Consider the following 16,058-nt stretch of genomic DNA (forward strand, 5'->3'; position numbering starts at 1 on the left):
ATTGTGTGGTTAGAATGAGTAGAAGATCAACTTATTTTTGGCCTCTTCCATGTAAAACATTATACTTATTATGTAGCTTACTTTACTTTAATGTTTTTATTGGGCGAAATCAGCTTAATTATTCCTCATTTTCACATGCATCACCCTCTTCACCTTATTCAGAGAAACAATTACATTGTTTTTTAGAGTTAAAAAGAGTTAATGAATGTGTCATGGAAACAAAATCTAACGAGTACCCTCCCACTTACACTTTAACTTTAGTCTCAATAATTTAATAAAACTAATAATAATACCCATAAGTAGAGAATTATATAAAAACTAGAATAAGGATATATTTTATTTCTTTTAAAAAAACGTTTCAAAAATGTATTCATTTAAAACACAGCGTGTTTTGAGGGGTGTATATGTAAATGTTATTTTTATAGGGGTATTTATATTTCAATTCATGGTTTCTTAAACAGGATATGCTTGTTTCCTGCCTGCTTGCAAAGACTTCTTTCCTACCTTATGAAATCGTGTTTCTTATTCCGATTTGGTCAAAGCATTGGCTTAGAACTTTCTTTAATCATTCAGTTCTAGTTTCTTATCAGTTTTGGATTAAGTGCAGTTTCGTCCAGATGGTACATTTGACGAGATGGATCACATGTCTAATTGGTTTTTTTCTTTAGAAATTCTGTTACCATTTGCACTAAAAGATGATAAGTTTTCTTTTACAATGATAAGATTGAGCTATTAAAAAAAACTAAGTCTATTTTTCTTTTTTAAATATTAGATGCATATTTTTATTTTTGTATAATAAAGTACTCACAGTTTAAAAGGTTTTGTTGCAGGTTTACTGCTTGCAATGAACAATTATCCTTAACCAAACAACAAGTTGTTTCATATTTCTCCAAGCCTTTTGGCTATTCTTTATGTGACGCATTACACCATTTTACAACCATGATATCGTTTATGTGGAAAATTTTATATCCTAACACCTACTTACTGCACCAATTTATTCTACTGCAACCTTAGTGCTGTTATGCCTTGGAGAATTATTGAATTGTTTTATTTTTTCTTTTTTGATAAAAGGTAAGTCGACCTATTTATTCATCATAAAACAGATTTATATACTCCTTACAAACTCGCTTAACTATAGGAGTGATTGACTAGTCCATGCAGGGTTAGTGTTATGAACCAGTTTGATCTGATCCGTAATAGTTATGAAACTTAGATCCTAGCTTGATAACCCTCCAATGGGTGGAAAAAGGAAGGTGGGATAAGGCTAAAGTCAATTCCAATCACAAGATCATCATCATACAACTCTTTAGGATTTTTTTATATATATAGAGAGAGGTTCACCCTAGAGATTCATCAACTAAATTAAACAACTCTAACAAATCCTAACAAATCAATAAAACCAGTCTTCCTTATCTTCTCGGATTAACCATTCGTAGATAGATTCGGAATCTAGAGAAGTCATGAATATAAAAGTTGTAGATCTAGAGATTGGTGACTTTATCTAACTGGTTTCATATCATTTGGATATGTGTAGAATATTCTATGAATATTTTTCTGAAACTACGCTGAATTTAGTTAATTAAATAAAATCCTAAGCTACTAAGACTCTAATTAAATCAAATAACCAAATAAGATAACTAGACTCAATCTATGGAGCCTAATCTCCCTTTGATGTGATCCGATCTGACTCGGTTCGCATCAGTTAGATTAAGTCCTCTAATATGCAAACTAATTTTTGACAGTTTGAGAATAGCCCAAAAAAAATTGCTAGTTGAGAGATGCTTATTTAGAAGCTCTAGCAAAGCTAATCCTTCCCCGTGAAAGGAGCTGCTACAGTGATCAAGAGAGATAGCTTTGTCTAAGTGGTAGTCAAGTAGCAAGGTATACTGCGATAGCAAAACCAATACCACCAGAGTTGGCGTGTAGCATTTGCTGTTGCTATGCACCCACCCAATTACGTTGTTATTAAAAACTGGGAATCGAGGAATAGAGCCAAAGTAGTGGGTTATAGCTTTCCTCACAGAAATTCGTCCATTTCGTTCCTTTCACCACCAGCATAAGCTCAAAAAGTTGGTCAGATGCCAACCGTCAGTGGCCCGAATTGAGTCCAGCCTCCAAGAGGAGAGAAGGCAGGGAGAGGATTTCAATTAGTTATTAGGCAGGGCTTGCTTGCTTCTGGTTCTTTGTGTTGTTATAATATAAGTATCTTATTAATCTACAAGACTACTATACAAAAGCCTAGCTTGACGCCACAATTGAGGGCCTTGTTTCCTTGTAAACTTCTTAATTTTAATAAGAAAGGAGGTAAATTACCTCAAAGCCTCAACTATCAATGGTGATATCTGGAGTGGTGTGGGGATAGAACCAATCCAACATCCATTTGATTCAATGCAGCAATTGAACAAGCAGCATCAACACCTCTGGCCAAAAGGGGGATTGATAAAGTGACATTGCTGAAGTTAAATGGAAGCTTATTATACCTTTGGAGGAAATGAAAATTTATTCTAACCCAAAAAGAATTAGATGGACTTATTCTTTATTTATCTGATCTTTGTGGCATGGAATTGGAAAATTTACTTTTGTTTTCCTTGACTAATACCAGTGAAGTTTAATTGACTCCCAGCTCCCACTTTTTCCTCCAAAATAAAAGAAAAAAGAATAAATATAATATTAGCCAAATAAAGCAATTGCTTTTGTACACACGGAATCCAATATGATTCCTGCAATATATTGAAGCGTTTTGTCTTGATGCACTCAAATTTACATCTTTCCGGGAGATTTTAAGTACCTAGTTGTTCAAGTCCAATTGAGGAATTTGTGAGGGGAGGTTATAGGTTCTAAGTTCTCCAAATAAATTTATTGTGGATAATTTGTTTATTTGGATGTTGGTAGCTTAACCTAGTGGCTCGATGTTTCAACTCAATTTAATTGTTCAACGATGTGTGTTGACTAAAAGAAGTAGCTTAGCAGCACGATAATTATAAGCAATAGCTCAGTAACATAATGATTTGGAGCTTAGTTAGCTAAAAGTTTAGTGAAACTTAAATTGCTATCAAGAAAAAACTATAAATCCGGAATTTGAGTTCATACTGTATTGATTGAGAGATAAGTCACAGTCTCAAACTATTTACATCATCTTTCTTCTTCTCTCCTAACAGAAAAGGGGAGTGGATAGTGGCATGCATCTTGTTACCCTTTTGTGAGCACCCATCTTGTTACTCTTTTGTGAGCACCCTACTATCATCACCTCTCCGATCGGAATTACCTTTTGTCTAGTTTATATCTACCCTTTCGGATCTTAAATAACTAAATAAAAAAAAAACTGGTTGTTCGATTAAGCTTTTACTGGATAATTGCAAATTTCATTACTATGAACAAAAAAAAGTGCCCTAGTTCCCATTAAAAGGCAATATGCATGCAATCTGACCTTATAATCGTCGTGCTTCTACCACTCTGATGCTAGAGACCAGACTTACCGCCCAGAAAAATAGAACAGAAAGTGACGGCACTTGAAATATGAACATATGATCCATCCTAGCAGATTAGCTTTTGTCCATAGGATCTCTATCTAGCAACGAGATAAATAAGCAGAGATCTCACTTGCACTGGATATATAGTGAATAAAAATTCATGGAATTTTCTTTTACTCCTAAAAGAAGCTCCATGAGCTCGTGATGCACTACTCAACCAAAAGAACAAATCTAACATAAAGTGGAGGAGTTCGTCAGGAAAGCATAAACCAATGGTGCTCCTAGATGACAACCATAAGACTTTGCTAAAGCCTATGAAGTTACTATTTAAAGAATTGTTCATCAGTAAGTTGTACATTGAAACAGAGAACTCAAGCCGAGGGGCAAAACAAATAATATCGGACAACATTTACACAAAAAAATTGCTGAATGTAACCTGTTAAGATTAACATACAAGTTACAAGTGCAACTTAGTTCTCCACATGCATCCGACAACCTTTTTGGGAGATGGATCGTTTGGTCCTTTGTCTCGCTGGCCAGATGTGAAATAGAGCCAACCATTCCAGAACCCTACCAAGGTAGTCTTAATGCGGAAAGGCAACCGCCCGTAAATGGACCATTCCTGCATATATTACAAAACATGAATATCCTTACAGAACGAAGATCATACTAACTGGACTGATCCATTTTGTAGAAATGTGTTATTTGCTCTATCTACTGTGGCCACTGTTCGAGGATAGATGATATAATTGAACAATCAATAAATGTAGAGAAATAGTTAGTCCTAGAGGACGAGAAAGGTCTATAGAAGCATGTCATTCTAGTTAAATAGAATAATGAAGTTTCATGATAACAACTTTAAATTGGTTTCTTCCAAGAAATATGAAATTAGATGTGCCATAAACATAAATTTTATGTAATCCAAAGTATATCAAGCTTTTAACTGACTTAAAACCTGAAAACTAGATTTCCGTTTTTATGCAGCTTAAAATTGATAAATGACAGTATCACTATAGTTTCTTAATACCTTTGGGTTTTTAAATTACTAGTGTTAATAAAAAAAATTCAACAAAATAGCGAAATCAGTGTCAAGAAGTTGGTAAAGCAGGTTCCCCTAGGCAATAAATCCAGGGGATATCTTAAATAGTCACTATTGTAGGATTAAATTATTCCAGGTTTTCAACCATATTACTGACAACAGTATGGTTCTCAAGTGAAGTGAGAGATGTAAAATGTATGTCAGAAGTATTGAAAGCCTTGGTGAAACCTAACACGAGTATAAACCTGGGTACTTTTTCTTTAATAGGATGTTGAAATCAAAACTACATTGATGATGGGTGCAGATAATAATTTCTAGACACATTATTTTTCAATTTTAGAGAATAATCAACCTCCAAAATAATGAGACTAGCACTTTCCTTGTGACATCAATATCAAAAATGCAATCTTCAAGGTCATCATAATTTGCTAAAACTTGGCCACTGAATTTATCAATGAACAAGGCAATGGATGCTTGAGAACAAGATCTCAGTGATGTTAAGACTACCTTCTTTGACTTCTAACTTTGAAGAAACCAAGGAGAGTAATATAGCTGTCTATACAATAAAAAAGAAGTAAACGAGGAGAGTTAAGAAAAGTAAGCTTTGTACATTTTTGTATAGCATCATTTTGACTTTTTGAGAATAACAGCCATTAGTCCACGAAGGCCTTATCACCTACATAGAGCATTTTCATTGTGGGACAGAGTTAACGATAAGGGTATTTTGGTCCTTGGATTAAAGACTATTGACTGTAAGTTTGTTCACTTTCTTTGACATGGAACAAGTTGCTACACTACAGTGATGCCTCATTTTGTTCGTATATTTTTAAGTTTAACATGGTTTTCCATAAGCATTTGGATACTAAGTATCAACTCTTGTCAATGTTAATGATTATTCCTTAATAATTGTCTCTACACATATAATATAATTCGTATAGATCAAATTGTCATTTATGTTGGTAAGTAGTATCCCTAACAATCAATCCCCTTAAATATGAAGATTAATTATACTCAAAGCTAAGTATGCAATCAAATAACTTCTAAACATTCATCTCAACTTTTCAGCATTTTTGGGTTAAAGTATTCTTTTCAATAGAAATAGAACAGCCATATCATTGATTGATTGAGACATCTGAACATCAAAACTATTAAAACATATAGTGCTTTCAACTGTTTTTACTTATACTATATTAAATAAAGTAAAAAAAATGTTTCATACCAGTGTATCCAAATTGAACCGAAATATTTCACCAACCAACACCATCTTTTTGGTCGTAGGGTGTTTCTCTGTGGTGCCTCCAGCAATAAAAAGGGAATTGTTTACATTAACCCAAGCAAATTCTATATGTGAATCTGGCTTTGGCATGGGCGGCAGTTCCTTCCACTTCATCCCATCATCAAGCATATAAACATTGTTATACACAATCTGCATAAGAACAAATTCTGTGAACATGAACACTCACCTCCAATAACATAACAAAGTGAGAAGAAAGTACCTCAACATCTAACCTAATAAGAATGTCCAATAGAAAAGTTAAACAAATCAACATAAGTTTAGATGTATAATAAAGGAGACAATGACAACTTGTTTATCATGCTGTTTCTGCTTCCCCTTTTTCACCATCTCATGGATGCCATGTTGTTAGAAATCAAATAGTATACTTTAACATAAGCACATCTTTCATAAGATAATGAGGGAATCCCTATCTACAACATTGCACAGTGGGGGAGCTTTCTAAATTTGTGTGATGCAAGGAACCAAAGTTCTGAATGAGAAAGCTGCAGACTTTCAGCTTGATGTTCCCTTTCCAAATCACAAAAGTCTATGCTGAATGCTGATATAGCATTTTGTAGTTACAAGACAAAATTATGTTTATCACCGCTTCAACATAATCATCATTGGGGATCTTACCTCCAATTTTGTTTTTTGTCACCTCAACATAACAAACCACCATTGGTATTTTACTTCCTAACTATGTCATGGTTTGAAGTTGAACTATAAGATGAAACCAATCAGCTTTTGCAGAAATGGATTGGTTCTGCAGAGATTGGTTCAAAACCAGGTACGAAACTGGACCAGGGTCTTATGTCAGTTTTGGTTGGTTTCAAGCCTGTTTCATCAGAGATGTCCTCAAGTTGGCTAAATTGGCCAACTCAAAATTATTTTCAGATGATCAGCATCCTGACATTCCTCTCTATGTTCTCTCTACCTTTTTTTTCCTTTACCTCCATTGTCCTAAAAATTTGTATTCTTGAATCCTTAATACTAGCCCACTATGTTGTTGTCTCTAGGAAAAACAGTAGAAGTAATAAATGCCACTAGAAAGGTATGGTGTGCAGACAAGGAATCAGCCAAGAGGATAGCACTCAATATCAATGTTTCGAAACGCGGCCGCAGTTTGCGAACAGCCATCCCACTGCATAGCACATAGACAGTATACAAGCACTAAGACTGTCTAGCAATTTTAATATATAAAAAATAAAAATATAATATAATTTATATAATATGATATAAAATTAAACCATGAGAAGAGGAAATATATAAATGGTTCTTAGTTGAAGTTTGTAACATGTATGCATCATATTATTCTGTGTAGATTGATAATGACTCTCAGGCAATATGATCAAGGCAGTGACTAGTGAGCAAGCCACAAACAAGGCCTCTGCATATCAGAGAAAAGAGAAAATTAGTCAAAGAGCTTGATATGCAGTGAATATGATCAAATCAATAAATTGAAGGACATGATTCCTAATTAAAGACAGTATATCATCCACTACAGATGTTTATTCCTTTGGGCTAAATGCGGCGTCCTCTATAAGCAGTGTTGCTTAAGTGAAAAATAATTTCAAAATCATCAATCTAGAAATTGGGGGCTTGAGCTTTTGGGTTGAGAGTGATCAGGCCTGAGTCCAAACCCAAGCCCAACACAGCTGGGCACAATCTTGGGTACATCTTGGGGTACCTATAGCAAAATGCACAAGGACCACTAAATAGCCATACTAAGTGACTAGTCCCTCCCAGCACAGACTATAAGTAAAATTTGAGATGGTTACCAGCACTCATTGTAGCCATCAAGCAAACACTTCTCCCACAAGTTTTAGATATACTTTTAGACAAAATCCTTGTAGCTTGAAAGATTTCATGTTTTCTCCATTCAGTTTTCTAGTAAGTCAATTGACCTATCCAACCAGATGGCAGTGGCTTGTAAAAGAAAATAAGTGCAAGTAATACAAGGAACAGGTTGAAATGTTGCTCAATATATTAAAACGATGCAATATAGTGTTCGGAGACATCATCCAACTAAATTCAATAGCAAAATCAATTTGGAAAAACTGAATTTAAGATAAATCTCATGCTATGAAATAATTTAGCTGCATACCTCATTTCTCCGAGCACACTTGAAAATTGGTGATCCTGGCTTGGCCATAAAATCCCCCTCTTGACCACCAATAACGAGAAGTTGATTATTAGCAACAACACAAGCCCTGATAACCAAAAAAAGAAAAATAAACAGGAATCAAGTATCGTCCCACTTTTAAATATTTACTCTGACAGCAACACAAAGAATACGATGAGTGACATCTCTCGTAAACTCTTACACCAATTGCTCTTTTGATAGTCTAGTATGATATGGAAAGTGTAAAAAGAAAAGACAGATGGTGACAGATGAAATACAGTAGCATGAGTAATTTGACAACCAGACATGATTATCAAATATTGTAATGTCTAAAATTTCCTCAGAGAGAGAAGCAAAACCACATGTGAACTCTTACAACAACAGAAGTCTTCTGTAACAATATGGACGGGCAAGTAGAAAAAGAAAGATAGGTCTGACAATGAAAGTAGATCTTTAGGCCTTTTCAGAGCTCAAAATAGCTTTTAATGGCTAAATAAAAATCTTTTAACCCTAGATATTGATGTCAAGGATAGTGGTGCCACTTGGCACGTGGCATAAGGGGTGCTGCCAAGGTAAAAGGCTGTGAAACACCTTCTGACAGTGTTCTACATTATGGGAGGCACCTCGAACTCTCCTGCAGTGGTCGGAAAAGGTTAGGGCATTAATTTGCCCTAATCATTGCCGGAGAAGACGACGGAGAAACGATCTATTCATAATGGATAGTGATTTAGTCATAATCTGCTTCAAGTAGATCATTCTAAACGTTTAGTAGGATCCTCTTATAAGTTGTGGATCGTCAATTAAGATGATCTGCTTAGTTATCATCTCTGGTTTAATGAGGAGGCATTTCTCCTACCAAGGGCATGCTGCGAGGAGTTGTCATCTTCTCCGTTCAAAGAGGCAAGGGCTCTCGACGGAGGTAAGCCCTCTCTCTCTCTCTCTCTCTCTCTCTCTCTCTCTCTCTCTCTCTCTCTCTCTCTCTCTCTCTCTCTCATTTTCTTTCTCGCTCTCCCAATTCTCTCCTTGCCCTCTTTCTTTCGACAAATTTTGTGTCGGCATGGCATGTACCGTGCCAATCAGTGACTAGCATGGCACGTACTGACGACAAGGGAATCCTTGATTGCTATAACACATTAAATGTTGTGTAGAAATAGGAATATTCAAAGACAAAATGATGGAAATTACACACATGTTTGATTCCAATTAAAAGGCAGAACTATTGAAATTTGAAGTCAACCAATATGTAGAATGTAGATCTGCTTGATTCATGTAACAATTAGAGTCCAACTTTATGATTTTTTTTTTTAATTTACTTTATCAGATTTATTTTAGATTAGGACAAAAATTTTGAGAAAAACCCTCATTCTATATTTTTCAACTGAAATTTCAAGCACTAAATTACAATTATAGCTGGAAAAACCCCTTATGGAGTAGATGAGCTCGGATTCTATGCCAATTAGACTCTACTTTTCACACTCTGGAAATTAGGGTTGAAGTTCTAGGGTAAACAAACTTTGTGTTTATTGGTGAAAGTTCAATCTAGAATTGCAACTGGGTTGAGATCTACCTAAATCTTATATAACTTTTTTTTTTCTACTTTTACCTTTGTTTTGCTCAATTTATCTTCATATTTGCATGACATATACATCTCTCCAGAGACTGATCATGGGACACCAAACTAAACTACCTTCTATATGCTAAAATCATGAACTATCATATTACAAGTATATAGACGACTTTTGAGTTCAAACTTCAAAGTAATGCTTGCTCAACAGCTCAAGATAACAACTTATCTCAGATTATAAATGAGCCTTACAGAATAAAAGAAAGAAGCAAGGGCAAGAAGGTAAAGATGTTTTTTTCCTTAAAATTATGCTCAAAGAATCAAGACGAGAAAATACAGGAATCACACAATATAGTACATCATAATGCCTCCTGAATTAGCTTCAATATTTAAACACATCATACAAGTTATATGTATGGATGTTATTATCCTACATAGAACTTTAGAAGAATCCAAGAATGAACATACAAGTGCAATAAAATAAAGATTAATTCCTTAAGGATGTTGATATTAAATTAAAGAGACAAGCAATGCAGGAACTACGAAAGGGAGCACATTATATGGCACCTGTAGTACATTGTACAGGTAAATTCAATATGTAAGCCACAGGCCACAAGTATGGATCAAATAGACTTTAGGAGCAAAGAGATAGTTGGCACCAAATGAAACAATTGATCCTTCATAGTTCATACATGTCTATTAATAAAGTTCCCTTACTCTAGTTCTGCCAGATACCTGCAAATTAGCATGTCTTTCTAAATTAGGCATTTAGTCTAGTTGAGAGGCATGGTGTGCCCAACAGGAGGGGATTTTCTTAGCAATCAATAAGTAATAAAAAGATTTTGCAATTTGGGCTTAGACTACCAACGATTAAACAGTTTGTGCTAATATGATTTCCTTCTAATGTAAATGTTCTCACTAGTTCAGAATTGTTGAGAAGTCTGCACAGACTGAACATATGCATTTGCTTAATTCTCGATCTTTAGAGCAACATTTGTAGTATTGAGAAACTTTTATATGTAGATCACGAAAAGTGATCTTGGCTAACATGATAACGTGACCTATGACTTGAATGCAAAAGAATAAACTACTGAAACAAGGAGGATTAAACCATAAATATACAATGTTCGAACAACCCTGGTAGCCACATGAAATTATGAGCAGATGCGGGTACAAGTGTTGGGAAACAGACTCATCAAGAGCTAAGGAAGCATTTAAAAATCCCTAGTCACACATGTTACCATATAACTTCAGAATACATAGCCAAGGCAACCAGATTCCTACTTTACCTTTTAAAAATGAAAAAAGAAGTCATATTGCCAGTTCATGGCAGTTCAGTGTTTTATACAGTAATAAACCACAGCATTGAGATAAGACACTTATTAGATAGAAAATGAACAAAAACTGAAGGGAAATTGCCCACAAACCTGTGAGGGCCACCACGTGGTATTTGTATCTCATTTCGCCATTCATTCTCCAAAGCTTTTCCATCTTTTACAGCAAGACTCCAATGATCTACTGCAGGCCCATAGCGGTCTTCCTTGCTACCACCCATAGCATGGAGTCTGCCTTTCCAAAGTTGTGTGGCTGGCGCATACCTAGAAAAATATCACAGTACTTTAGCACTAAAATTTGAGATTTTCCAATAGTAGAATTTTTCCAACTGTAGCATGATTAACGAAATTATGAGAGATCCTGTAGACTGAATACAATAAGACCATAATTGAAGGAACCTTGTTGAAATTGGAAATGATAGCATAACAAAATTTCCTAAGAATAAAGGAGGAAACACTAGATTGGCCAAAGCAGCGCAATTCATGTCAGCTATCAGAATAGTATAACATGAGTTTGCCAGAGGATCTTGGAGAGACTTTTCATGACCAGTAATCACATGAATCATAACTCCTTATTGAACAAAAAGGGGCAAGGCTTGGACTCATTAGTAAGGAATATAGTATGGCATACTGAAAATAGTCATAAATTAAGTTGACAGATCAATTCTGGAGTGCACCTAGGCACAGGCAACGGAGGCAAATCATGCCACTCTTTCTTCTCTGCGTCCAGTACAAAATTGCGGGCTGTCGGTCCTCTACATTGGGGGCCATATTGTCCAGTAACTATATAAATGTATTTTCCATCTGTTGCCATCCCTAAATGTGAATGTGCCATTTCTTTTGGCATATCAAATCTTCCTCCCCACGTATTATCCGTGAAATTATAGATATCCACATGTGAATGCACCTGGAAGGAAAAGACACTGGATAAAGCGTGTAAGATAATTTATCATAAAAATCAAAACAAATAATATTTAGAAGAAAATAATACAACATCTTCAAGAACCTAGAAGGCTAAAATCATAAGCAAAACAGTTGGCCTTCTAATGCAGCACATCCTTTTCATCCTTTTTATCTTTCTATATTAGCAGGGGCTGGCCCATCGTCAGCAATTGAGTGACATGTGAATACTTGCAAAGTCCATGCTAAACAATTTATATATAGTAAGCAAGCTCTGCGTGGAACAATGAATACTCAAATTGCACTTTCTTCTACGAATCAAATAAGAAATTTAGAAACCATATGAATACTTCTACAAGTCAGTAGCTGATTTGAGCATAATATGTATTGCAGTCCAAGATTTAAATATAAGCATTAGAACAGTTTAACAAAATAAGATTAAATATATGATATCACAATGTTAAGATGGATGTGCAAATATCTGTACACAACTTGGCAAGAGAAAAGCTAATGTGCATAGACATATATAGAGGATTCAGGATCTGTATGTCCATATTGTTAGCAGCACCCAGCTTTTGTTGCTAGGCTTAAGAATGAGGACTGGAAAGCCTTGTAGACGAAAAAAAGATCCCACTTCTTTCTCAGAGGATGAAGACAAAGGCAAAAGAAATGCAACACATTTAACATCAGTGTTTTGATCAGAGTCCGGACTGTCGGAGATCTCACGCCATCTCAAATAAGAATTTCATATGATTAAAACAAAATTTACATTCAATATGGGCAGATTAGAATTCTAAAACATCTGAATCCCTAATGTGTCATAATATATGAAGATTCTGGGAACTCACTAGTGTCAGCATATATATGTATATATAGCAGAATCAGTTGTCGATAATAGTGACCAAGTTGGGCTGGAATAGTATGAAACTATGAATATATCACCATAAGGTGTACCGATTAGTTGATAACTTAATATTGCCTATTGTTTATATCTAAGAGACTATGATACCCTTTATTCAAATTACCTCAAAACCTGGTAGCTTAAGGATATCAAAATTACCCAGACCAGACACAAATTGGAGTGTATGGACTTGTAATCAACCTGATTCAAACATGGGTAGCATCTGAATCATCCTATCATCAATCCAAGCCTACCATCCCAACTACATCCAACCCTGATTCACAGTAATGCAGAAAGCAAAAGGAATATTGCTACAAGACATAGAAGTTCAATAAAGTTCAACTGCTTGATATTACAGTGGTAATTGTAGGTCATACTATTGCATGAAGGTGTTCAATAATTTATCTGTTTTAAAGGGTCCCAATGAGGTAAAGATGCCAACCATCAATGATAGAAAATTAATTAATAACTTGGTCGATCATGCAAATTGAAATGTAAATTTCTGCCTGGTCGTACTTTTTAAAATAACCAAAAGGGCATCAATGATACTTCATTATCATACATAGACTAAATCACACCTCAAGACATGCACAGGTGAAAATCACACTAAGATGAAAATCAGCATGTCATTTTGAGATATAATCTAAAGATACTATTTTCTTGTAGTAAACAAACAATATGTATGTACAATTAGAAAAGGAAGGACAGAAAAGCAATTTGAATGGGAAAGCAGCTATGATGTAACAAGATAAAAGGTACTATGTGCTATGTTTAAAATTTTCTCACATGGTCTATGGTGCCATATCCAGCAAAAACATATAAAAGATCCTTAATCTGAATAGCAGCCCCATCTAGCCGAGGCACAGGAGCTACTGCCATCTCCTCCCATTCTAACTCTGGTGCTGGTAAATCAGCAAAAGTAGCATTAATGTCCTTTGAATTTAATGCTTTATCATCCTTCTTAATCTGAAAAACCAACAAAACTCTGGTTAATTGAAAAGAACAGACCACATGAAAGATGCACTTTCAGCAAAGACTTTTTAAGTACCATGGTTTTATGCTTCGACCAATCCCAATCAATTACAGCCAAAAAGATTCCATGATCACTCTAAAACCAACCTTAAATGCAATATTCTATAGTGATGCACCTTTTCACAAATTGCCCTACAGGACACAACTAAGATAAGATCCAATTTAAATAAACTAATTAGTAATTAAACTACCCAAGAATAGGTTGCTTCTACAGAGGCGGCATACAAATGAACATCCTCAAATAAAGATAAAATGCTATAGGAGCCATCACAAAATCAACACAAGCCAAAGTTATATGTACAAAGAAGATGGTTCAAACTTCAAACAATCTTCAGGCTTCAACTACAAAACAAGAGCTAGGAAGTATATCGTACTAAAAGGAAAATTATAGAAACTTCAACAATTCCCATCAAGCTAACAGGTCTTACCATATGGCCTACATAAGCATCAGATAAGTTCCGCCAAAGATAATTGACTGGCTTGCTTAAAAAATTCCCAAGAGTAGATTATGGTCATCTGGATAGTATATAGAGAAGATGAATATGAAACAGCCACTAGAGCATCTTTTGTTCAATAGAAACTAGATGTCACTAGACAGGAAAACGTGTGTGATTACTTCGAACAAACACAATGATCAATTAGAAGGTCTTTAATAGTGTAGCTTTGATTTTGAAAACAACATGATGAAAACGCAGTGGACCGTAGCTAAGCAACTAGACAAAACTCAAGATGTAGGATGCCTAAACTTATATTAAAAAAGAAAAGCTTAGCCCAGAAATCATTTAATATAATAAAGCAATGCAATAAACTGATTTTGATTGCATGCTACCTTTTTTTTTTCTTTTGTAAATACTGAATTCATCTTTTCAATATGAAACAAATTATTCACTCTTACAGATACTATTCCAATAAAATGATTTTGGACATCAAGGATGTGTTAAGATTACCAAAATCCAACTTACGTTCTTTCTTCTTATCTAGGAAAGGCTCTTATAATATTTCTTTGTTGTCAATGGTGCCTCTTGTAGCTCCTCTATTAAAAATGTTATCAATGGTCACTCCTATAGCTCTATCTTAGTTCTTGTTTTAAGACAAGGAAAAAATGTGATGACCAGTTTTATCTTAGGATTTGATCAGTTCTTAATTCTCATCCCCTATCGTCTATCATGCTTGGTTGCTAAAGCTTAGAACTTATAGGTTGTGGACACATTATTACGTATCGCACCTTTGCAGTTCACATCATATTTTCACTCCACATAGAACTTAACCGCACGTGACTCCAAATAGTAGAGATGGTTTCTTCTATAGGATGATGCACGATGAAATAAACAAAGTAGTGGATTTACTTACAAAATCCTTATAAGATCATCTACTGGCTTTTCCTTAGTGCGTCCTTTTCTTACTCCCTCAAATGAAGCTTCTTACCCTCATAACAAGTTCCATGTTATCTCCTTGAATACCCTTGTAAAAGATCCTCAAATGTCTACAGATTAGTTGATGACATACGCATTCTATAGCTAGAGAACCAAGTGCAAACAAAACCCTAGAGGTTCACGATCTACTTTTCATCTCACTTTCAACTCAGATGCACAAAACCATGTAAATCTAGACCAACAGTTTGCAGGAATTATGCAGCATTACCTCAGATTTCTCGCGTATAACCAAAACCCTAACTTCACAGGAATCTCAGATCGGACTCACCTTCTTGGCCACGGGAGAGCCGGGAGCAGGGGTTTCTTGGAGAGACAGATCCAACGTCGTCGACCAAAGCGGCGAGGAGTAGAGGGAGGAGGATGATGACGAGGACGAAGCCCAGAGGAAATCGGCGATGAGGACAACGCCGAGGAGCGCGACGCCGGAGAGGACGACGACGTACTTCCTCGCCGCGGGCTTCGACCCCAATCTCGCCATCGATCCCGATTCAGACGACGAAGCGGACCGAGGGAGAGGAGCGACGAGATGGTTCGTTATTAGGCATTGGTGGGAATTTGGTAATAAGCTTTGCTGATACCGAGTGATAAAAGACCGGGGGAGGGTTGCGCGTCGGTGGTGGCGGTGTGAGAGTCTGAGAGATGGTTGGAAGGCAAAATGGGAGAGAAGGTAGATCGTCTGCAGCCTTAGATTTTGGAATTTAATACAGTCTAGATGTTTGGCAGGCTCTCATTGGTTGTCGTGACTACCGGATGATCCGGCGGCAATTAACTTAAAACATTCCAAAAGTTCGGGGATTTTTAAGCAATCCCAAACGCTTCACGTTGAACGTTTGCACATACATGCTCCTGACGCCGGTGCTTTAATTTAATTATAGTTAAAAAAAATTTAATTTATAATAATAAATTATAGTGTTCATCGCATATATAAATTATATATATTTCATTATAATAAAATATACATCGATTATAAAAAAATATATACACTCA

The 16,058-nt window shown here is 35.5% G+C and overlaps 1 protein-coding gene across 1 annotated transcript; it reads right to left on the reverse strand.

Moving 5' to 3' along the window:
* Nucleotides 1-3,771: 3,771 nt before the first annotated feature.
* LOC140758128 (kelch repeat-containing protein At3g27220-like) lies at nt 3,772-15,740 on the reverse strand. Its single transcript, XM_073094219.1, has 7 exons — nt 15,340-15,740; nt 13,393-13,572; nt 11,483-11,712; nt 10,899-11,069; nt 7,890-7,995; nt 5,729-5,935; nt 3,772-4,092 (listed from the first exon to the last, which is right to left on the reverse strand). Exons 1-7 carry the CDS (start codon nt 15,547-15,549, stop codon nt 3,928-3,930), a joined length of 1,269 nt encoding a protein of 422 aa, XP_072950320.1. The 5' UTR covers nt 15,550-15,740; the 3' UTR covers nt 3,772-3,927.
* Between the last annotated feature and the right edge of the window lie 318 nt (nt 15,741-16,058).

The sequence above is a fragment of the Typha angustifolia genome, chromosome 1 (assembly GCF_048772165.1).
Source record: "Typha angustifolia cultivar Huaian chromosome 1, ASM4877216v1, whole genome shotgun sequence".
Lineage (NCBI taxonomy): Eukaryota > Viridiplantae > Streptophyta > Magnoliopsida > Poales > Typhaceae > Typha > Typha angustifolia.

Excerpts from the sequence above, each read along its gene's own strand:
- LOC140758128 (XM_073094219.1), bottom strand. The coding sequence starts at position 15,549 with ATGGCGAGATTGGGGTCGAAGCCCGCGGCGAGGAAGTACGTCGTCGTC. Across the intron at positions 11,070-11,482 it reads CCTCCGTTGCCTGTGCCTAG|GTATGCGCCAGCCACACAAC; the intron begins GTGCACTCCAGA and ends ATATTTTTCTAG. Across the intron at positions 7,996-10,898 it reads CCACGTGGTGGCCCTCACAG|GGCTTGTGTTGTTGCTAATA; the intron begins GTTTGTGGGCAA and ends TTTGGTTATCAG.